The sequence below is a fragment of the Protopterus annectens genome, chromosome 9.part0, assembly GCF_019279795.1.
Source record: "Protopterus annectens isolate FY-2018-M chromosome 9.part0, PAN1.0, whole genome shotgun sequence".
Lineage (NCBI taxonomy): Eukaryota > Metazoa > Chordata > Ceratodontiformes > Protopteridae > Protopterus > Protopterus annectens.
The window spans coordinates 156,575,162-156,599,237 of NC_056743.1; the positions used below are offsets into that span (position 1 = coordinate 156,575,162).

Sequence of the window (24,076 nt, forward strand, 5' to 3'; positions counted from 1 at the left end):
CTGAATGCCATATGTAATGTCCCCTGTGCTGGGTCAGTAATCAAGGAGCCTGAATATTTATCACTGACACTGGACAGTGACATTAACTTGGAATACAAATGGGTGCACTCAGTATTTCCAGATGCTGACCTCTCTGCATCAAGCACAATTTCCCTTAAGAGCACCCAAGGAACACACTCAGTCCGGGGACTTGTTCCTCTCTCTATTTGTCCAGACTCCCTGTAAGACTCCCCAGTGGCACAGCTTAGAGTTGAGTCTGTAGCTGGAGTTCCAAGTCAAGTCCTCCCACACTCTCTCATGAAACTAGTGCTTTGTGTTCCTGCTCCAAGTAGGTCTCACACACACTCTTTTTGAGATTTGATTTGTGTGCACACACACACACACACACACACACACACACACACACACACACACACACACACACCTGGGAAAGGCTGTCACAGATTCACCTACCACGTCCCCTTCTGCCCAGACTATAAGGTAGTTATCACTGCCACCAGAACCCCTGACAGCTTCTTTAAGGCTCTTACAAGGGTACCCATTTATACTGAAATTGATATTAAAAACAAACATAATGGATGTGATCTTCCATAAAATCGAACAGCACTACCCATTCCCTAGTGTAATGTCCTCTCTGACATGGTCTGATCACAAATTGGTCTCTCTTGAAGTTAAAATGCAGCGCAGAACCACAGCTAACACCGGAATGTTCAGAAAATTCTCTGAGGCTAACTTCCTACTATTAACTGATAACATGTCAAAAATTCTAGCCTTGCCCTAAACCCTGAGAATACTGCTGCAGATGTGGAATTGTTCACATAAACTATATGCAAGCATGTTGATAGTTGCATAGAGGCAGCTACAATGACATGGAATAAATACAGAACTAACTCTAAAAACCAGCCACCCAGGTGGAATCACAACATGAATAGGCTGTATAACTGTAGGAAGACAATCACTGAAAAATCTTTAGGTGCAGCACACAACAGGAGAATAGCCTTTTCATCAAACTGAACAAATAAAAAAGGACAAATAAAGCCTACCAAAGCTGAATTTTGGGTAAATTTGACCTTCCAGTATAAGGACAAACAGAAGGCATTCTTTAACTAGGTCCAGAACCTCAAAGGCAAGACATAATTGTGAGCACAGTCATTACTAATGGAGCCATCTATACTGAACCAGAAGATATAGTAAACTTACTAGCAAACAAATTCAGTTCTAACACTCACCATCTCAACCCCACAAATATCATCAAACACAACTATCCGTACTATCACTAGGAAACAGGTCCTCAATGCTCTCTCTAAGGCCAAGAACACTGCATCAATAGGTCACAGAATATCACAGGCTGCCTTCCAAATAGCATGAAACATGAGCTACCCTGAAAACTACAGACCCACTTGTCTCATATGCAAAGCCATGGAAGAAATTGTCATTGAAATAATCAGTAATGACCTAGGAAACCTTCAGTCACTGGACACAACACAATTTGGTTTTGTCAGGGGCAGGTCATGCCTATACAAACTAATGGATTACTTTGAGAAGGTCGGCAAAGCAATGCATGAGCGCAGAAAGTTGAAATGCACAAAATATACATTTCTTTTCAGACAAAAAAGGGTTCACATGCATCTTTATGCATGATAACCCTTTTTTATGTGAAAACAAAAGTTTACTTTTTCAGAATTAAAAATACCTACATTTAAAGTTTGCTTCCAAACACTTAAAACAAACATACAAAGACTTATTTACGGCATTAATATTTATGGTTAGGCTTGAGTGCTTACACCCCAATTGGTTCCTGTTCTCGTTATGCCTGATTAACATGGGTAAGTACTTACCTATTAGTTACGTAATTGGCAAACTGTTATATTAACTGTTCTGAAAAGAAACAATTTTTTTTTTGCTAAACTGTTAATTTCACAGTTTGGAAATTGCATAATTAATACATAATTACTTACCAACACTAATACAGTATACTATGACCAGGACCGAGGGTTAAATGTTTTAAATGCAACCAGATTGCCCATGTAGCATATAGATGTCCATGAAGGCAAGGTAGGGAACAAAAGGTGGGAGAGCCAGTAAGTGGGAATGACAGAATATCAGTTGTAAGTTGTCTAGAGACAACAAGGGTACCAAACTACCACAAAAGGTTATATCCTATCTTAGTAGATGGGAAACAGGCCACTGCTAAGAGAGACACAGCCTCTAACTAACCATTGTGAAGCTTGCAATAGTTAAAGAGCTGTACTACTTGCTTGGACAGTCTACTCCATTCAGAGCTTTAGGAGGGACCCCATTCCAAATACCCGTGGGGTAGGGTTCAGCTTGACTGGGAAGGTGGAAAAGGAAGTAAGAAAGTAGGTGTGTTTGAGGGTAACCCTGCAGATGGCCTGATAGGGAATGATTTTGATAATGCAGTACTTTGTGTGCATGTAGTTACATGCAGTCAGGCTTGGAGACAAGCATGTAGGTCTGGTAGTCTGGTGGGGAACCCAGACAGACTCCACACTTGAAGCCAAAAGTGGTGAGGTGGCTACTTCAAGGAGGGAGCTATCCTGTAGCAGTGAGACTGAAGGTGAGCCACAGCTGATTGCGGGTATTGATGTTACCTTGGACAGAGTGACTGCAAGGGCAGAAGTGAGAAGTAGTATGCAGGCTAACAGTGAGGCACCACTGTCAGAAGATACCAGACTTCCTATGGAAGGGGAGCTGGGAAGGGTTACAAAGAGATAGCTGAGGCTCAACTCTCACAACCTACATTACAAGGTCTAAGGGAGCTTGCTAGTGAGGCACCTGATTCTCAAGGAAAGGGGGAAACTGTATACTGGGATAAAGGGTTTCTGTATAGAGAGTGGACCCCTGAGGGAGGGCTAGAAGGTGAGAGAATACAGCAGGTGGTAGAACCCAGAGCCTAACATCTGGCAAAACCTATGATATTCCCTTTGCAGGTTATATGGGCATAAAGCATACAAACAGGCATATTATGCAAAACACTAATTGATCTGGGATTTCCAGGGATGTAACAGGGTACTGCAGGACCTGTGAGCAGTGCCAAAAAGTAGGCAAGACAGGAGACAAAGGCAAGGCACATTTGATGTGATGGATGAGCCATTTCAGAGGGTAGCTATATATATTATGGGGCCTGTGAGTACCCCAAGTTCCACAGGAAAGAAATATATCCTAGTGGTAGTAGATTATGCTACCTGATAACCTGAGAAGGTGACTCTGTCCTCCATTGAGGCAGAAAAGGTGACAAATGCTTTGTTAGAGATTTTCAGCAGGGTAGGTTTCCCAAATGAAATACTGACTGATAGAGATGCCAGTTTCATGTCTCACCTGCTGGATTGTCTATGGAGCACTGTGTGGTGAAGCACCTAAAGACTGCCCCCTACCACCCGCAGACTAATGGTCTGGTGTAGGGGTTAAACTATACACTAAAGACCATACTACAGGGATTTGCAGACCAGTTTTAGAGGCAGTGGAACAAATATTTGCCCCATCTGTTTGTTTACACAGAGGTCCCGCAGGAATCCACAGGTTTTTCAGCCTTTGAGTTGCTGTATGGACATAGAGTAAGGGGATCTCTAGACTTGATTTGTGATGAGTGGGAGGGTGAGTGTGAAACACACAAGGAGTCTGTTGTGGCATATGTCCTAAACCTCAGGATGAGGCTCGGGGAACTCATGGGCTTGGCCGGCCCAGGAGAACCTGGCAGAAGCCCAACAGCAGAAAAAGGTCTGGTATGATAGAATGCTCGAGGTAGAGAGTATGCCATCATGCAGCAGGTTATGGTTCTCATTCCTGTTAGACACAACAAGCTACAGGTAACTTGGGAAGGACCCTTGAAAGTGGTAAGGAAAGTCCAGTGATGTTAACTACGTGATAGAACTACTAGGCAGGAGGCAGAAACTGTACCACATGAACATGATGAAACCTTACTATGATAGGGAGGTCCTGGTGCTAAGTATTTGCACTAGAGGTCAGGAGGAGTCTGAGGGGCATTTATAGCTACAGGAAGACAGCCAGCAAAATCCCAAGTAACTAAGGTGGAGCCTAGGGTTGCAAGCATATGATAGGACAGTGCAGCACTGTAGTGGTGTCAGCAATGCCAAGGCAGCTAGACTCTCAAGACAAGGAATGGGGTAATGAATTCACAGATAGGCTTATTCTTCTCAAGCAACACTTCTCAAGGGTCACTTGAAAAACTTGCTTAAGTCTTTGAGGAGGAAGAAGTGTGAAAAAGAGAAATACTGCCAGCATAGCTATCTGGAATTTTGTAAATGTCATTTGTTAATATCAACATGATTCATATAAGAGGCTTGTGTTACAAATGTATTAGAACTGCATGTCTTGTGTGTATCAAACTGCTGGCATAGAAGTATATGTTGAAAAGGTTTTTGCAAAGTGCTTGAAATGTATCCACAGTGTACCCTACTAGAAAAGAACAGAAATGTGCATGCACTATTGTAACTGTTTAAATGTATATTTTAACAGTGGGCAAACTGGAATACAGGAGGTTAACTTCAGAAAAATAGCTAAAATTAAATTACTTTATGGCTAGGCAATAAAAGATGATATCTTTCAGTTTCAATGCAGCAAGGAGAGAGACAATGTCTAAAACTAGGGAGCTTTTTGTATTGTCTTTAAATATGGAGGAATGTAAATTGTTTTATGACTTCAAACATCTGCCAAAAGACCTATGTATTTTCACAGGTAGATGCTAAATACTGCTAGCTTTCAGCAGTGGGGGTTTCACCTGGAATAATCAGATGACAAAAAGGATGTAATTCTGCAAGCTACCCCAGCAATAATATTTGAGATATTAATTTAAGAAGTATCTTAGAGAGACACACAGCATTCTGTATTCTGTTTTTTGACCTGACAGCAACCACTAGAGAAGATCCATTCACCATATCTGCCTTGGTCTGTAAGTTTCTATGGAACAGTAACTCTCTCAGATATAGTAAAAAAATATTGCAAAGCTTAGTTTAAATATTTTTCTTCATTTATTTGAGACTGGCCTGAAATGTTTTAAATATTTCCTGTGATTTTGAATTCTGATGTCAATGTAAACTATATATATATATATATATATATATATATATATATATATATATATATATCGCATTGTCTTGTTCTTTTATTTATTTATCATTTGTTGACCAGGAAAGTCCGACTAGGACAGAGACTATTTTCAGCGGAGGCTCGGGGAGAAACGCTCCAGATTATTATTACATATGAAAAACAAAAACAAACCCAACTGAAGCAACCAAACAAAACTTTAAAATTCCACAAAGCAGGCAGAAGACAGCTCAATATACAGCTAAATCCAAAACCTTGATGAACCAACAAGTAATTGTACCAAAATACTTTATTACAGAGAAAGAAAGTTAGCACTTTCATGGTAATACCATACCGTTTCTTCAGACAAACATGAATGGTGACAGAATAACTTGTATACAAATTACATCATCTCAAACAGCTTGACAGCCAATAAAACAAACATTCATACAGCACATTCTCAGCTTAAAGGCATATGAAGTAAATAATATTTACTAGCATAAAATCTAATAAAAAATAATAATAAAAACATTAACACAACTAGATAAAACATAAAAGATATTCATAAATATATAAATAAAATCACTATACACCCTACAGCCATTTATTCCTTAATACAGGCTTAATGGGGACATGATCATTCAACCCATAGCTAGGTATGCCCCCAACCTCAAGATCCACTCTAGCTCGACCACCTCAGTACGAGTCACTATATCACCACCTCCTAGACCTGTACTTGCATATTTATTTGGTGACACTGTGGGCCACTCCTAATAGCTTTGCTCTTAGTCAAACTACCATTTGTATTAATAGTAACATTGCACAGTAAGATTGGACACCCTTTGTTAAGGGCCTTAAAGTAGATGATAAGGAGCTGGCTGGTGGCAGTGATAACTACCGTATACTCTGGGCAAAAAGGGAGCATAGCTAGTAAACCTGTGCCAGCCTTTCCCAAGTGTGTGTGTATGCATATAAATTAAACCTCAGAGTGTGCGTGTCAGCTACTTGGGCAGGGACATGAAGCACTGGTTGAACAGACAGGGTGCTGGAAGTCTTGGCTTGGCCACTCAGCTGAGATCTCAACTCTATAGCTGTGCCAGTACGGAGTCTTACTTGGGATCTGGCGAAAGAGGGAGAAATCAGTCATGGACTGATTGTGGTCTCTGTGTGTTCTTAAGGGAAATTGCACTTAATGTAGAGAGCTGCATTTGGTAACACTGTGTGTACTTGTCATCCTCTCAGTGTACATCCCCCATTGGTGCAAGTGGTGAGGATTGAGGCTCCTTGATTACTGGTTCAGTGGTGGGGTGTCACACTTACTACTGATTATAATTGCAGTAGAAACTCTCATGCATATAGCTAGGCACCCTAGTGATTGGGGTATCCCTTTAAAAATACACACAAACTGCATTTGGAACACATTTGGAACACATCATGTTTGTTTAATTTTTAAAATGGTGGCATCTCTGTATTTGATACAGGCCATATCACCATCAGACTGATTCACAGAGATCCACAAATGGAGGTTACTGAACCCCAAATTCACTTAACAGTACCAGCAATCATCTTATAGTGTGATACTGGAGCCCCATTTCTGTCCCCTAATAATCACATAAGATTCCTGAATATACTCGACCTCTTCATAATCTTTACCTCCATTATTTTGGGACACTAACTACTCCTAAATAAATATTGAGTCGCTATGCCCCCAGTGTAGGACATGCCTAGTTCTTAGATTTAATAAACAAAAACTTCCTGGAGCAGACAAAAACCAAACCCACTAGAGGGCATAATATCTTTGCAGTGCATGGAGTGCTGTGGTTATGCTCCAATATCAGGAACAAGGCAAACTAGTTAAAAATGTCTGTAGTGCAAGACCTGATCTTAACAATTAAGCACCTCCAAAGTGCTGTTAAGATTATGTCTCACAATAGATGCTGTTAACTGTCAGTGATGGCCAGCAAACAGAAGAATTCAGAACAGATTACTTTCTGTCTGCTGCAAAAACAACAACAAAGCAGCAAACAACAGCAAAACAATTATGTTACACACCCTCCTGAACCTAATCAGGAACAACTACAACCTGGACTTGCTGGTAATAGTAATAGCAGAATAACAGAAAACCAGTCCACTGTGTGGGATAAATGGGAAGCTGAAAGGAACCACAGGTTGTTTAATCCATTTTCAACTATTGGCAGAAGGTATGACAATGCTGTGAATCTAGAATTTAAAAATATGTGTGATAAACTTGAGCAACTAATGAGAAAATAAACTGCTGTTTTTTTTAATATTCAGAGCCTGACCAAGTACTTAGATCTTGATATAACTCCTCGAGGTCTTAAAGACCCTGCTACACCATTTGATTTAAAAAAATGAAGATGACAAGTTGTTTTATAAGTGGTGGGTTGCAGCAGCACATAAATGCACAACAGAGCGGATGTCTATCCTTGTAGAGAGAGATAGGGTGAAACAAACAGAGCAAACTGAAATCAGCAGTATGTGCAGTAAATTAATCTGTACTTCTGGCTCTGAATCTGTAGACAAGCTGCTTATAGCCATTAACTTGTAATTAAAATCATTTTAGTTGGCCTATGCCTAAGGCTGGCTATGCATTTGAGGAAGAAATCTTGCAGAGAAAAAAAGTTTGTCAGAGATACCCGGAACTATGACAATGGTACTGCCTTTGGGAAAAGAACCAATTGGAAAGCAAATAGAGGTCATGTGAGGTTTCAAGGAAGTGAACAAGGTGAGGAACAGCGTTCCTTCTCTTCTGTTGGCACTACTTGCAATATATCAACAGGGGAAAATGAACAACATTTAGGGGATGAATATCTAGAACTGCCAAGGGCACAAAAACCTTCAGAATTCCGTCAGACCTTTCGGAATGGGCAGAATAGCCGAATTGAAGAACCACCAAACAGAAAAAAGCAGAGAGAGAACCAATTTCAAAACCAATGGCATTCTAATCCCCCCCCCCAAATAATTACTACAAATGAATCAAGTGGTGAGAATGCTGGCTATGTTGTCAACCTGCCCGGGTATGTATTTTCAAGCAGTGAACTTTGTGTTGAACTGTGGTCTGAAGTATGTTCCCACTGTAGTTTTCGATATTCTGTATATGCTGATTGTCCTCAAATCATCTCAACAGACTACACAAGAGTTGAAGAGAAGAGTGTTACTATTTATGGTGGTCATAAAAAAAAAATAAAAAAAACAAACTTAATACTTAATATCGGATGACTTTATCAGCTTTATTGTAAATGTCAGTTGCCATACTAAGTAAATCTGATTTGCCTTTGAATGTTAGAATAGTGAGATACCTAAAGTGAAAGTTTTTCTTTCTGTAAATACAACTATGTAACTTGTTTTCTCATAATCCCATTTTAGGTTAACATCAAAAAGTTATGTTAATACCATGGCCACCTATAACAAACTTCAAAATATGCAGAACAAAAAAGTTGTCATTTAAAAAAGAATCAACAGACAACTCTTTGCAAAATCAAAATAAAAAACAAATCATCAATAAATCTAAGCTTTTGGCGGTTGACCACTACTTTTACACACTTAAAATCTATTAATAAAAAAATTTTCTAAAAAATAATTCTAAAAAAAAAAGAGAATTTGAAAAAAAGAAATAAAATTTTGAAAAAAAGAATAAAATTAGTTCTTGTTTAACCTTATATGATCATTGATCATATATAGAGATACAGGCAGGGACATCACGCACCCGTTCACAAATAACTGCTATAACAAACTACGTAAACCGTTTTGAAACAAATTGAATTGACTTTAGTTAAAAATCCAAAGAAAAATAAAAAAAAGTTTCATAATGCTAATCCAGCGTCAATGACCAAATGACCAAAGACAGCCCTTCATTCTGTGACTATAATGAAACTAAAGGGTGGGTTCACAAAGGGATTTGTGGGTTTGGATCCCAAAAAAACCCCCCCAATGCGGTCAATGCAATAATGGTAAAAAAAATCAAAAAGCTCAGCTCATCGTATCCCTCATCAATGCTTCAATATAATATGAATGTGTTGACTTTCTCAGTGAAGAGTTTGCAGGTGCCTTTGCCTTGACTTGGATTTATGTTCCCACTGTTGTTCCCAAGCTATATGAAGGGAAAAAGACATTTTTGGACTGGTTAGGAAATTACAATTGAAATGCGTGTTCAATACTTTAAATAGTACCAAACAAAATGAATGTGTTAATGCCAGTGATTCTAGTATGGAAAAGAATTACTTTTCCTGTGCTTCTGATGTTGAATATATTACATACAGCTTATTTGATACTAGCTGTGTTAAAACACACAGCAGGTATGTTCCAGTTTTTTTTTTTTTTTTTTTATGCTGACCAGTTATTTTCATAAAACAGTAGATTTCTTCACTGAAACTGAATTAAATATGTTTTTAAATGAAAAACAGAATATTGTTTAATTTAACTAGAGAAGAGTAGTCAGCATTATTAAATATGACTAAAAATGAACAGCTGTTTTTTTAAATCTGCTGACAAGGGGAACAAACTAGTTGTGATACATATATCTCAGCATTTGAAGATGTGCCATGAACATTTGGATGACAATTTAGTTTATTCAAAGGTAGACACAAGTCATTATTTGGGAGTCTTAGTTGAATTAAAATCTTTACTTAATAAAGGTGTCAGGTTAAGTTATTTAATTGCTGATGATGTACAGAAGAATATAACTATGAATAGTCATACTATTGCCACATTCTACTGTTTACTTAAAATTCACAAAAATATACAGGACCCTCTGAGGCACCCTACTGTGTCAGGTAGAAATAATTTCACTTATAATCTGGGACAATTGCTGCATTTCCTGTTACTACCCAAGGTAGTTTTATTACCTGCTTATGTTAAAGATATTTTTGATTTTTTTAAGCAAGTTAAAGATAGTACAATGGACTAATAAGATGTATTGGGTGACTCTAGATGTGAAAAGTTTATATACTAACATTAAACATTGCCATGGCCTTGAGACAATCAGATTTTTCATGGGGGAGTCACCCACTACAGAATATATTGTAGATTTAGTACATTTTTGTTTGAAGAATAATTATTTTGTGTTTGATAGCCAAGTTTATCATGAGAAATGTGGAACAGCTATGGGGGGGTGGCTTTTGCCCCCTCATATACTAATTTAACCATGGGCTTATTTGAAGTTGAATATGTTTATAGGAAAATATTTTTTTGTCAATATGTTAAATGTTATTTTAGATTTATTGATGATTTCGTTTTTTTATGTGAAGGAGGGGAACAGGAAGTGCAGAATTTTTTGGATGAATTACAAGTAAACAGATTTAATTTTACATTTGATGGCATCCAAATATGGAAGAAGGTGTCCTTTTTGGATGCAGATTTGTTACTTAAGGAAGATGGTATACTAACTACAAAAGTACATAGGAAATTTCAGGGGGCATATATTATTTGAAAGCAAAAAGTTGTCATCCTGGGCATATGATTGATGCCTTATCTTATGGTGAATGCATATGTCTTTACAGACTATGCAGTGATGAACAAGATTTTTTTAAGGGCGATAGGTTATACTTTTGAGATATTCAAAAAGTGTGGGTATGGTGAAGATATAATTGCTAAGGCATGATCTAGATTCAATAAAGAGTATATAGGAAACAACAATAGAAAATGGAAGGGAGTTTCCAAATTAAATAACAATATTGAATCTGGCTGTGAAATATATTTTGTAACCACATATAGTGGATTCAGTAATACATTTGATGAGATAGTACAAACACAGTGGCAACTGTTATCAAATTTAAAGGTTGGAAGTTCATGGATGCCTAATAAACGTGTTGCTTCATGTAGAGTGGGTAGGAATATTAAGAGCTTTTGGGTGAAATCTAGGTTCTGCAGACCCAAGGAGGTCTTATATGAGTCATTAAGAATACAAGGGACAGTAGGATGTGGCAAATGTAAGGCAGGAAAATTTATTGTGCCTCATTTTGGACTCTTAAAAGGTCAAAGATTTGAAGTTTGTGGGAACTATAGGTGTGACACTGAGGGCATTATTTATGCCCTCAGATTTCCTTGTGGTAAGTTTTATGTGGATGAGTCCAAAACAGCTTTTAAAATAAGGCTATTAGAACATGTTCATGATATATCAAATAAAAAGGAACAGAGTTCAGTGGCACAACATTTTTTGGAAGCACATGGTAGTTCTGTTCATGGTTTACAAGCCACAATTTTAGAAAAAGTAGAGTGTGTTTTTTTTTTTTGGGGGGGGGGTGTTGTTAGCAAGAATAAACAACTTTCTAAAAAAGCAATGTATATATTAAAAGTTTGATACTTTGTTTCCAAAGGGTATGAATGTTGATTTTAATTGGCATGTATTACTTTAAATGCTTTTTAAGTGTTTCATGGTATTAAATGATGACTTTACTGTTTAATTGCTTATTTAGCAGTGTATATAAAACAAGTGTGTGATGTGAAGAAATTCTGTACTCCAAGAAGGCAGTGTATGCCGAGACGTCAGAGAGGAATACATTTTATTCATTGCGTTCCTGGTCTTTGTTCTTCGTTGTATTTGCTACTTTGTCTGCTGCCTATGGCAGCAATTTGTTTCTGACCTTCTCAAAATCCCACCCTTACTGAACATGTGTTGCTCTCTGTTCGACAGCACTTAGAAATCCAGCAAAACACTGTCTTTGTTTTCTAAAACAAGTAGCATATGAAGCTGATCTGATCCTAACTTATTATCATGTGCTCTTGACATGAATGCCAACATTCACCTCTCAAGGTGAATTTGTTGGCATCCATGTTTTGAATGCATAAAGTGCCTATGACTGGAGAGACCATCGTAATCCTTTATAATATGGTCCTTACAAATGTAGCTTCATAGGTTTAAAATGTCAAAGGTCAAAACTAACTAGTGATCCAGAGGACTGTTAGTAACCTAGCCACAATATGTCAAGTTGTAGGTACCCGTTGACGTGACTAATTGATACTCGGGTTTGATCCCTTTCATTATATTCTTCCCTTGGTTCCTCATATCCTAGTTAAGTTTGAGTCATAAATTAGTGATGTTTACCTTCAAAATCTGTAAAACACCTGAAACCAATATCTCAGTTTTCATGAAGATTAAACATAACTTCATCAAATTCTATAAGACAGTTTCAAAATTCACTTATTGTAGCATCACCCCAGATATTTTCACATAAGGTAGCTTCACAAATGAGTTATATGCCCCTTTTAGATCTAGTTTGGACTGCCAGTTTTATACATTTATTCAATGTATAGAACTGGCAATCCAAATCGGATCTAAATATTATAGGATATTCAAAGGAAACCTCCCTGGTTATCCTTCAACATAAATAAACTACAGTAAAAGAAGAAAAAATTAGTGTACAGCAGCTAAAAATGCACACATCAAAGAATCAGAAATACTAATAAAAAAAGAAAAGGCATTTTTGGATCCACTGAAGCAGTCCATGAACCCTGGTTAGCATATGAAAAAAGGACAACTACAGGTACTTTAGCTACATTAGGAAACTAACAAATAACACCAAATATTGCTCTGAACTTATTAAAATGTAACCACCTATTCTGACCCAGTAGACATTGCCAAAATATTGCCAATAAATTCAGTATGAATTTTACCCTGGAGATTGCCATCCATAGTCCACATACAGTATCTTTGAATAAGTCAAACTCGTGTCTTCACTAAAGAACATCAAGGGTGCTTTTCAAAACCAAAATTGCTTCTTCCATGGAACCTAATAACATATATGGGTACTTAATAAATAACATTAAACATGCCCTGACAGAGCCAGACATCAAATTGTTTAGTCTGAGTTTAGCCATAGGCTTTGTCCCTGCAGTTTGGCAAAACAGCAGTGATGCCATTCTATAAGGATTGCCCTACCACAGAGCCTGGAAAGGTTAGGCTCATCAGCCTGGCTAATTTTATCTACAAAGTTGTGCAACATATTATAACTGACCTGATAAACTATTACATCAAAAATCTCATTAGACTAAACCTGTAGTAGTGTTGGCTTTTTCAAAGGTAGATCCTGTCTAAATCTGATTGACTTTGAAAGGGTAACACAGGTAATAGATAGCAGTCATGTTGTCCACACAGTGTACCTTGACCCTGCCAAGGCTTTTGACACCATCCCCCAAGCTAGCATAGTTAGAATGCATAACCATTTTAAAAATAGATCCCTGTGTAGTAAGATAGCAAATTGGCAAAAAGACAGGGCCTGCCCAGTGTGGGTGGCAGATGCCACATCATAGTGTGAAGGTGACCTGTGGTGTCACACAGGACAGTGCTTAGACCTCCTTGTGTTTGGCATTTACTTTTCTGATCTCCAGGCCAAGAACCAATACCTCTAGCTATGTTTTCAAGTAACTGCAAAGTGGGAGTCATTGTTAATTCCTTCTCTGATACCCAAACCCCTCAGATAGAACTTACACTCATAAGTACCTGGTGTACTAAAATACGTTCAAATTAAATGCAAATCGTGCAATATTATCACATTTTGTGGACAACCCCTCACCTGGCATACTCTCTAGACAATACTCCACTTCAAAATGAGAATGTTAGTGACCTTGGAACATGTATTGTTCATTCTCTCCCCCCCTCAATAATTATGTAACAACATCTACCCCCTAAACATTCGCCCTGCATTACCCTACCTCCTGAACATTCACCTTGTATTATCCTACCCCCTGAACATTCACCTTGTATTATCCTACCCCCTGAATATTCACCCTGCATTACCCTACCCCCTGAATATTCACTCTGCATTATCCTACCCCCTGAACATTCATCCTGCATTACCCTACCCCCTGAACATTCACCCTGCCTTACCCTACCCCCTGAACATTCACCCTGCATTACCCTACCCCTGAACATTCACCCTGCATTACCCTACCCCTGACATTCACCCTGCATTACCCTACCCCTGGACATCCATCCTGCATTACCCTACCCCCTGAACATTCACCCTGCATTACCCTACCCCCTGAACATTCACCCTGCATTACCCTACCCCCTGAACATTCACCCTGCATTACCCTACCCCTGACATTCACCCTGCATTACCCTACCCCTGAACATTCACCCTGCATTACCCTACCCCATGAACATTCACCCTGCATTACCCTACTCCATGAACATTCGCCCTGCATTACCCAACCCCCCTGAACATTCACCCTGCATTACCCTACCCCCTGAACATTCACCCTGCATTATCCTACGCCCTGAACATTCACCCTGCATTATCCTACCCCTGAACATTTGCCCTGCCTTATCTTACCCCTGAACATTCATCCTGCATTACCCTACCCCCTGAACATTCATCCTGCATTACCCTACCCCCTGAACATTCACCCTGCATTGCCCTACCCCCTGAACATTCACCCTGCATTGCCCTACCCCCTGAACATTCACCCTGCATTACCCTACCCCCCTGAACATTCGCCCTGCATTACCCTACCCCCTGAACATTCACCCTGCATTACCCTACCCCCTGAACATTCACCCTGCATATTAACCAGTGTGATACTTTAGCCTCCTAAAAGACATGACCTGGATAATTGGGTGACCTGCTCTCAAATTTACCTTGACTAACCTGTCCCTTCCTCAAAAGAGGGGCGATGGTCTAAGGGCAAGTACTGGGAAGACAAAAAATATCTGCAAGACACAATTGTCTTGAATTTTTCATGATTCTGTAATTTAATGTGACATGATTTGCAGATGACTATGCCTGTGATTGTAAGATCCTGGATGTTTTTTTATTTTTGATAAAGTCATTGAGGTATTTTAAGTATTTGGAACTCTAATGGGATTAAAAATGAATGTGGAGAAAAGAAGTATTCAGCTTTGATGCAGCATGGGATACTGGCTTGAGATGTATATGGGAAAACAAGTTTATTTATGGATTTGCATAGGCCCACCCTATTACTTCACTATAGACAATAACACAAATAATACTGCTAATGAATTTAGACAGAAAATTAGAAAACTTAAAACAGATTTACCTGCCATTTTGCTAGGGTAACTACTACAAAAATGTTCCTGGCAAAAAGGCATTGCAAAAATACAAAAGCTAATATAGGAATTTGGAACTCTAAAACGTTCCATATGGCTAGAAGAAAGCTGTACCTGACCACTGTGCAAGGTGACGTGGGTGTACTTAATTTATTTCAAAATACTGCAACATATGCAGCAGCTACAGTACAATATTTTTTCAGGATAGATTCCAAACACAACCAATTCGATGGATCACAGAAATGCTTCACACGAACAGTCAGCAGATGAACGAAATCTGTTAGAAAGGTAGTAAGTATTTCTCTTAGGGTTGGGGTCAGGGATTAGAGTAGAAAGCTGTTACATAAGGCAGTAGCCTTAGACTCAAGAAAGGGCTGGGAATATGTGATAGCATATGAAAAAAAACATAGAAAATAGAACAAAAGATAATTAGCTGGGAGAACTGATACTTGAAGATATTCTGCCTTCAAATTATCTCATTAAAGCTAAAAAGCATTGCTTCATCAAATTGAATGAATGTATTCATAGAAGAGAAGGAAAGTCATTAACGTGATAGTAGTATGTACAACTTAGGAATGTCAGTAAAGAAATTCCTTCTAAAGATCAAAGGATCATGCATCCTTTAAAGGACTCATACTTGTTAGAAACGTTATCTCTAAGCTGTATACAATAACGTCTTGTCAGGAACATTCGTTAAAAAATACCAACATGGATGAAAATGTATGAGCTGAATATGCTTGGATTATTGAAATATAATGTATATACTACTCATTTAATATTTTTTGTGAACATAGTTATTATCTTATGGACTGTGCTTGATTCATAACAATGTAATGTTTCAGTTGTGTTAGCTTGTAATCTGTGAAAAGTTTATTTTCTTTTTCCTCTCAGAGGCTGTACCTACAATTTATCAGTTTTGATCAGTGCACTTACCCTTTAAACAAATTAAAATAAGAGACACTAATTAGATATCAATTGTTCAAAAACACACCTGGTGTGGTCTCAACTCAGTGCAACAGAATGCACAGATTCCATCTCTCAAGCAGTTAGCATAAGCAGGGTCTTGTGTGTGTATATAGTGGAGTTCTCCTAAAAGTCATAAAATATTGGTCAGGTCTGTTTCTGCAACAATATTGACAGTAGGCCGTCTTACTCCCCAAACAGATAATTTGCACTTATTTGATTTATTTTATTTATTTAGTTATTGACATTTGTTAACGGGTTAGTCCAACTGAGCCAGGGGCCCATTTTCACTGGAGATCTGAGGAGAAAAGCTCCAGAAAAATATCAGTTATTACACTAGTTGCAAAATAAGATCAACAGATAGCAGAGCAGAAATCCGCCAATAAGTAACAGCATAATATAGCATAGGTCTACTAACAAATAACAGGGCTATAAATATCATACATGACTTTCATTCTAAGAGTGTACCCATTTAAACAAGGAGACATACATACATAAAGAACAGTCTGAAATTATATAAAGAGCCAATTGCAATACAATTTTTTTTATAATTTTATATATATATATATATATATATATATATATATATATATATATATATAAATAATGTGTGTGTGTGTGGAAGTTTTTGAACTTCAGCATTTACAGAAAAATGTATAACCAGTGTTGCGTTAGCTACTTATAAAAGTAGTAAGTTACTATTACTAGTTACTTTTCAGTGAAAGTAATATATTACTATTATATATTACTTATTACTTTCTAAAAAAGTAATATATTACTTTTACTAGTTACTAACTAAAGTAATGCATTACTTTTACATAAGCATAGTTTATCAATTATAATATTGAGATTTACTCACACAAGTAAGTACATGCATATAAGTGTATTTTTAAAGTACATACATATAAGTGTATTATTAAAGTTGTATACACAATGTTACAATGATGATGAAGAGCATTTAACAGTTGAACAACTCCAGCAGACAAGTCTTTATAGCTGGGTGGCATGATGCTGCAGCAGTTAGTGTTGTCGCCTCACAGCAAGAGGTTCTCTGGTTTGATTCGTGGCTGTGGTGCCTTCTGTGCAGAGTCTGCATGTTCTCCCTTTGTTCACATGGGTTTCTTCTGGGTGCTCCAGTTTCCTACCACCTTCCCAAGGAATGCTGCAGGTGGATTGGACATTCTAAATTGGCCACAGGGTATGAATGTGTATGCGCCTTCTGAAGAACGTTGGGTGCCAGGCTGGCAACTTGACATTGTAAAACTCTACTGCCACTTGTTCTGTGGACCAGTGATCCACAGTGGTGACACCTAATGGGGGCAACCAGAAGAAGACTAGTCTTTACAGCTAGAGAGTCACAAATAATAATTAAACCAAACCATAAGCAGCCAGCAGCACAAGACCTATAAAAACCTATCACATTTTGTCTAATTTCGCAACTAAAATTTGAAACCCAAAAAGAATTTTAAATAGAACATAACAAAAAATTGTCAAGACAAAAGTTGGTTGATCACAGGGAGTCCTACTTGGTGCAGGGGGTTGGGGCATCAGGTGTTAAACCAACGAGTGGTGAGTTTGATTCCAGTTGACTGCCTTATGGAGAACCAATGCCATTTATTATACTGCAAGGTAAGGATATGATCTCTAATGGGCTATAATTGTCCCAATGTTAGTGGGGGTTTTAGTGGGTGGCAGTCCCACAGTCCCAGGGCAGGGCCGGAGTCTGGTTGTCATTAGCTTTCACCTCCTTACACTGCTAAAAAATGAAGTAAATTTTACTCCAGACTAATTCTGATGATCTGTTATGAATGCTATGTGCTATGAGTTGTGCCAACATTATGTTGTAATGTTTTATCCAAATTGCCCCTTCAAAGTCTCTATTACCTCCTAACATCTGATTACTATCCATACTGTCAAGGACACCTGGAAATTTTTCATCGCTCTTTAGGGGGCGATATCGCCCATGTTGAGAACCTCTGGTTAAAGCAAAAGTAACTCAAAAGTAACACACATTTAAGTTACTAATTACTAAAAAGAGTAATATACTGTTGTTACTTTATTAATATTTTGCCAAAGTAACTTGTTATATTACTAGTTACTAGAAACTGTAATATATTACAGTAATGTATTACATATTATAATATATATGCAGAAGGTGACCGTAACCAAGAACTAATTATTCCACAGTAACCACAGTTTATTGAGCGCTTTCGTCAGCCTTAAGCCATTGTAATATATTGCTCCCATCACTGGGTGTAACGTCTTTAAAGAAATTTTAGATTGCTTGAAGCATATGTCACTCACCATCTTAATCCTTGTATTTAAATTTTAGAACACTTCTGGTGGATATTTTCCAGAGAACTGCAACAGAGTGTAGGCATGCTGAGCATAATTCAGTAGACAAGTGCACTGAATTCAAAGGTAAATTACTTTTAGAACATATGTTTACATTGTTGGGACAGTAATAGATGAACATGTACATAATGGAGTGGGTTATAATCCTCCTCTGTAAAATGTTTCTGCAATGCTGATGTTTCAGACCTTATGAGACAGAAGATTGTCTGTTCCCTTTTTAATTCTAGTATAATTTTTTCACTGTTATGTTTTGCCTCTGTTTTTTATGTACTTACCTAGATTCTAATCATAGTTAACTTGTATTGATGTATCATTGCTTTGCTAGTTTACAAATGTTTAATTTGTGTTGTTTTTTTTCCCCTGGGGATTTATGTATCCTGTTTCATTGGCTTGCTGTTCTTCCTATATTTTTGAAAAAGATGTACAGTTCAAAAAAAAAATGAAAAAGCTCTTCCCAATGTTAAACTGTAGCAGAGCTTGTCAGTACAAGCATTATTTGCACATGCAACGCGGTTGGCCTAGAATGAACTGTAGCTTAAGCAATGCTCTCCTACGCACATCAACCTGAAACCTGAATGAAAAACAGAAGCAAACAAAGACAGGTTTTCTTTCTGACGCCCTTCCTCCTCCTATTTCCTCACTTTGAAATGAAAACGAGGCAGACCACTACAGCTTTAAGGCTCCATGTTTAACTTTCTTCAACATTTTTTTGCAAGTAGAAAGTTTTATTTTGTTTTACCCTTATCTTTCTCATTTGTAAGGTTTTTTTTTTCCAAGTAACACCATGGATAGGAATGCAGGTAACGCTTTTTATTTCCCAGATAATGTGCCTCTGTATGGCAGGGACACATATGAGCGCTTACAAGAAGAAAATGTTCCTGCCTCTGTAACAACAGTAATTAACATGAGGCCATCTATTCCACCACCAAGAGACCATCTCATCTGGTCCATCTTCAGTTTTCTGTACATGAACTTTTGCTGCCTGGGTTGCATGGCTCTAACGTTCTCTGTCAAAGTAGGTACACCTTACTTATGTTCTTGTCTTTATGGATGATGTTTGAACAAAATTTGCTATTTGCAGCAAATAAATGGCTGTTAGCTGATTTATTTTTGCATGGAATATAATTTCTGTTTCTCAAATATCAGCGATAAACTAAATTTGTGTGCCATCGAATTTAGAGGTCACAGAGTTATTTCATTATTTGATAAAATGCAGTTTAAAAGTTGAAAATATCAAGTTGGAGCTTAGTTTTTTTTCTTTGAGAGTAAAGGTTATTTATAGGTACGCTTATAATAGCAAATTTTTATCCCTATAGACTATATATGTATGTGATAGTATTTGTGAAAGTGTGCGTGTGTTTGAGCGTGCGCTTCAGGACGAATTCTACAGTGTTAGCCCACATGAATACTTGAAATGCCTTTTATAAATACATGCGTTTCTTTAATCTGCATGTGGTATGTGTGCATGTGTGTGCAGCATGTATGATGTTCAGTTTATAGTGCAGTTTTTGTTTGTATGCAGTAATGCAAAGTGTCATGGATAAATGCAGATATGTATGGATTCTAGAATTACAGAAAAGATAGCAATCTTATTTCATTCATAAATACGACATGTATTTAGATGAAGCCAGTGAATGTGGCTCACTAACTTAACATTTCCAATGAATGGTAACTTAAAAAAAAACATTTTGCAAGATTCACAAATATCTGTATTTACGCAATACACATTTGCAGCCAAAGGTCAGATCATGAAGTTCATTTGTTTTGCTTCAGATTTATGTTGCGTGGACATTAATATAAGTATTTAATTTCAGCATGCTCTGTCTATTTCTAGCCAAGCAAGTAAAACAATATCACAAGAGGTCAGATCTGTTAAAGTTTTACAGACAGTTGAACACAAGGAATTCTGGATAAACTACAATGCTAGTTTAAATGATACTAAAGTGCTACCTGGGGTGGCACAGTTCTGCAGCAGATAGGATTGTCACCTCACAGCAAGAGGTTCCCTAGTTCAATTCATGGCTGGGGGTGCCTTCTATATGGAACCTGCATGTCCTCTCTGTGTTTGCATGGGTTTCTTCAAGGTGCTCTGGTTTCCTCTCAATTCCAAACACATGTAGTAGGTGGATCAGGTACTCTAACTTGGCCACAGCTGTGTGTGTGTGTGTGTGTGTGTGTATGTGTGTGTGTGTGTGTGTGTGTGTGTGTGTGTGTGAGATGGAAGAACAATCATGGCAGGGCTAGCCACCCATCAGTGTGAACCCTGGCTCTAAATGGTCACTTTTGAAGTGACACCCTGACAGCATGTGCAAAAATGGGGAAAAGATGTTGTGGTTGGATGGATGGATTTGCTACTTCTAGTACATGTGGTAATTCTATAATTAAACTTTCAGACATATTAGTTTTAATGTATTCTAAGATGCATTACTAGTGAATGTCATAACTGAGAATAAAACTTCCTACTTCATTTGTAAGTGTATATATTTGCTAGTCTGTAAGCTCACTGCACATGCTTAACAGCAAAAGGAGGCCTTAACCTTCTTGAATCTGCCCCTTTAATGTATTTAGCATTCTACCTCCTCCCCATCATTCACTTCCCCCTCACACACCCTCACTTATACCATGTGCTCTTGAATGTTACTATGTTTCCTCACTTATACCATGTGCTCTTGAATGTTACTATGTTTCCTCACTTATACCATGTGCTCTTGAATGTTACTATGTTTCCTCACTTATACCATGTGCTCTTGAATGTTACTATGTTTCCTCACTTATACCATGTGCTCTTGAATGTTACTATGTTTCTTCTCTCTCTACCATTCATTCCCTGGTAAAATCAGATGGCAGGTCAACTACATACACCAGAAGCCTGAAAAGTGTTTTTCCATAACTAGGTATTCAGAGATTATGCAAATGATAATCCACTAAACCTAAGCGGTGACCTGGCTAAATTCAAAAGTCCCTTCCATCTTAATGGGCTCCATTGCTTATGCAGAATCTTACACTGCCAAATTGTATGCACATGTGGAAAACTGCATATATGCATCTGCCCCCTTCAGCAATGAATGCAATGCCAAACTAAAAAAGACCCCCCTGTTCAACTTATATTTAAAGGTTTTACATCCAGATCCAGGGAATTATTCCATTCAACTTGGGACTCAGTCCACTCATTGAGTATATTGCTTCTTTGGTATTTATGTGTCCATACACTTGTCACAACTGCAGTGGACACAATGCTTTCTCACTAAAAAAAAATAATAATAATCAAGGGCCTAAGTTCTAAAATCTACACTGACCATCTCAAAGTCTTATTGCTTTTCTTAGTGTCATACAGGCTGCGGTGAGGTGATCTCTACCTCACATTTAGATCTTCAACAGACTCAGTTCTGTCAGGCTACTTACACATGTAAACACCTGCTCAAGGGATCGCAGTCTGTTTTACAAAACAGATTGTGTTGTAGGGATAACAGTGTACCGCAGAGAATAGCATTTCTATTGCAGGACCTTCGACCTCACGTAAAGCAAAGTGCTTCTCTTACTTTATTCATGTGTAATTTGAAAGGATGGATGGGAAACACAAATTCATTTCTGGTTTAGTACCCGTCCCTCATGGAAAGATGAAATGTGTAAATGTTCCATCACATCCTAATGTGGCCTGTCTCTGGGTTATTCATATGCAAAATATAAATGTTAGAAACTACCATAGGAATGTAAGGCTAGGCTTTTTAAGATCCTCGCAGATCAATAGCCTAGTAACTGTCTGTAAACCTATGTGCAACAAAATTATCCCACATGTCTCTTGTTTTTTGAAATGTAAACAAACTAGCCCCTCTTGTCTCAGGTCACATCCCTTCCCCTTTATCTTACAGAGGCTTCTGTTGAGTTTCTTGTGTCCTCAAAAACATGGTGAATTCGCTCAATGTGGAGTTTGACTGCAGTCTTATAGTACAGAAGGATTACTACTTTGATTCTGGAATCTATTCCTTCTGATGATACACCCTAGCATTCTTTTGGCCAACATTATTTCTGTCATAATCGGCATCCAATGGCCCATTCCAGATATGATCAACCCCCCCCCCCCCAGACATTATCATGCTTTGCAGCTCTCAGCTGTGCTCCCCACCTGATGGTTCTACCAATGCAGCTGTAGCTCAGGTGTATTATTGTGCAGTCATTATACCTCAATCGATACCTTTCAGATCACTTGGTTGGCCTTTCCAAATCATTCAGTATACTCTCACTCCATCATCTAGTCTTGTACCAAATGTTGTGACATCAGTCCTTCTTATTGTTGTTTTTGGACATATCTGAAACAAATACACTAAAGAACACAAAGCCCAAAACAGACCGCTGTGGTACTCTGAAATGAATTTTCAATAATGAAATATGTGGTAGTTAAGAACTAACCTTGTGATTTGTACTGCTGACTGCTAGTTTAATATATGAGAAGTGATGGACTTTACGATATACAGCAAATGTGTATTACTATCTCAAGTAATAGCCAACACTGCCATGCCTATAAAAGCTTTACACTAGCTAGATGCAGAGTAAAGCTATAATCATTGTTTCACCAGGATCTCACCACCCTAGACCCCATCCTATAGCTTTCGAGAGCTATATTACCAACAGTCACTAAAAACTCATTCAAGATTATTTTGTATACACACACACCAACCCAGTGTTTTATTAGAAGGACAAATGATATCTTTCCATTAATGCTGCCACAACCCAGACTAGTATAGCACACCAAGACCACAATTACTGTTTAGTCCTTAAATAAGCCTAGTGTTTAATACTAGTGTAGCAGCAATACCTTAAACAGTAACTTTTCAAAAGACAGAAGTCAACAGTTGAGATTACACTAGCTGAAGAGATGCATCATTATGCTAAATCATAAATGACAAGTCTCAAACTTTTGAAATGGAATATAAAAATTCTATATTTGAAATAAATTACACAATGCACATTGTAAAATCAAATAGCTGTACATGTGCACGAAGAAAATGCTGAATGAATGAATGTGTTTAAAGGAGGTTCAGACAGTATTCTTTTTTTTCAATCTGAATGTAAGGCTTGATTTTTCTACATACATGCCCTTTTATATGAGAAGTCCAAATTAATGCATTCTGTTGTTCGGAAGGAACATTTCAAGGATCCAGCAGTCTTTAATAATTACAAATAGGTGTACATATTTGCAAAACAAGTTTCACTCTTAACAACTTTGCTGTGTTTTACTGAAAGCAATAACCATAGTTTTATTTACATAATTTTAAGAAAAACTTGTCTCAGCTTAATACAATCTGTATGTTGTACTGAAAGAAAAATGCAAACTCGCTAATCACACTGTGCTTCTTGCAACAAACCTTTGGATCTTACAAAGAACCATGCGGTAGTCAGGTTCTTTCACCTTGATCTTACATAAAACTTTTACAGTGCTGAAGTCCAGGTGTACACATTTAACCAGAATTCCAATGAAGAGTTGTTTAACTTCATTAAAAAAAAAAAAATTATCATGTTTGATCTTCTGGCCAGGAATCCATATAGCCTTTTGATCTGTAAATGTCTCCCTCTAGGAAACCAATCAGCCTTTCCTTCAGGATTTTCTCCATCACCTCGTATTCCTTCCAATGTTGTTAGGTTAACTGGCCTTTAATTCTTGGGACCTTT

At 37.7% G+C, this 24,076-nt stretch overlaps 1 protein-coding gene across 1 annotated transcript in view; it reads left to right on the forward strand.

The window, feature by feature from the left end:
* The first annotated feature begins 19,026 nt into the window (after positions 1–19,026).
* Positions 19,027–24,076, forward strand: part of LOC122811099 (dispanin subfamily A member 2b-like) — a 41,615-nt gene continuing 36,565 nt past the window's right edge. The window contains exon 1 of the mRNA XM_044082676.1: positions 19,027–19,424. Within this exon, the coding sequence (XP_043938611.1) occupies positions 19,194–19,424 (231 nt within the window). The 5' untranslated portion in view covers positions 19,027–19,193. The remainder of the gene's footprint in view (positions 19,425–24,076) is intronic.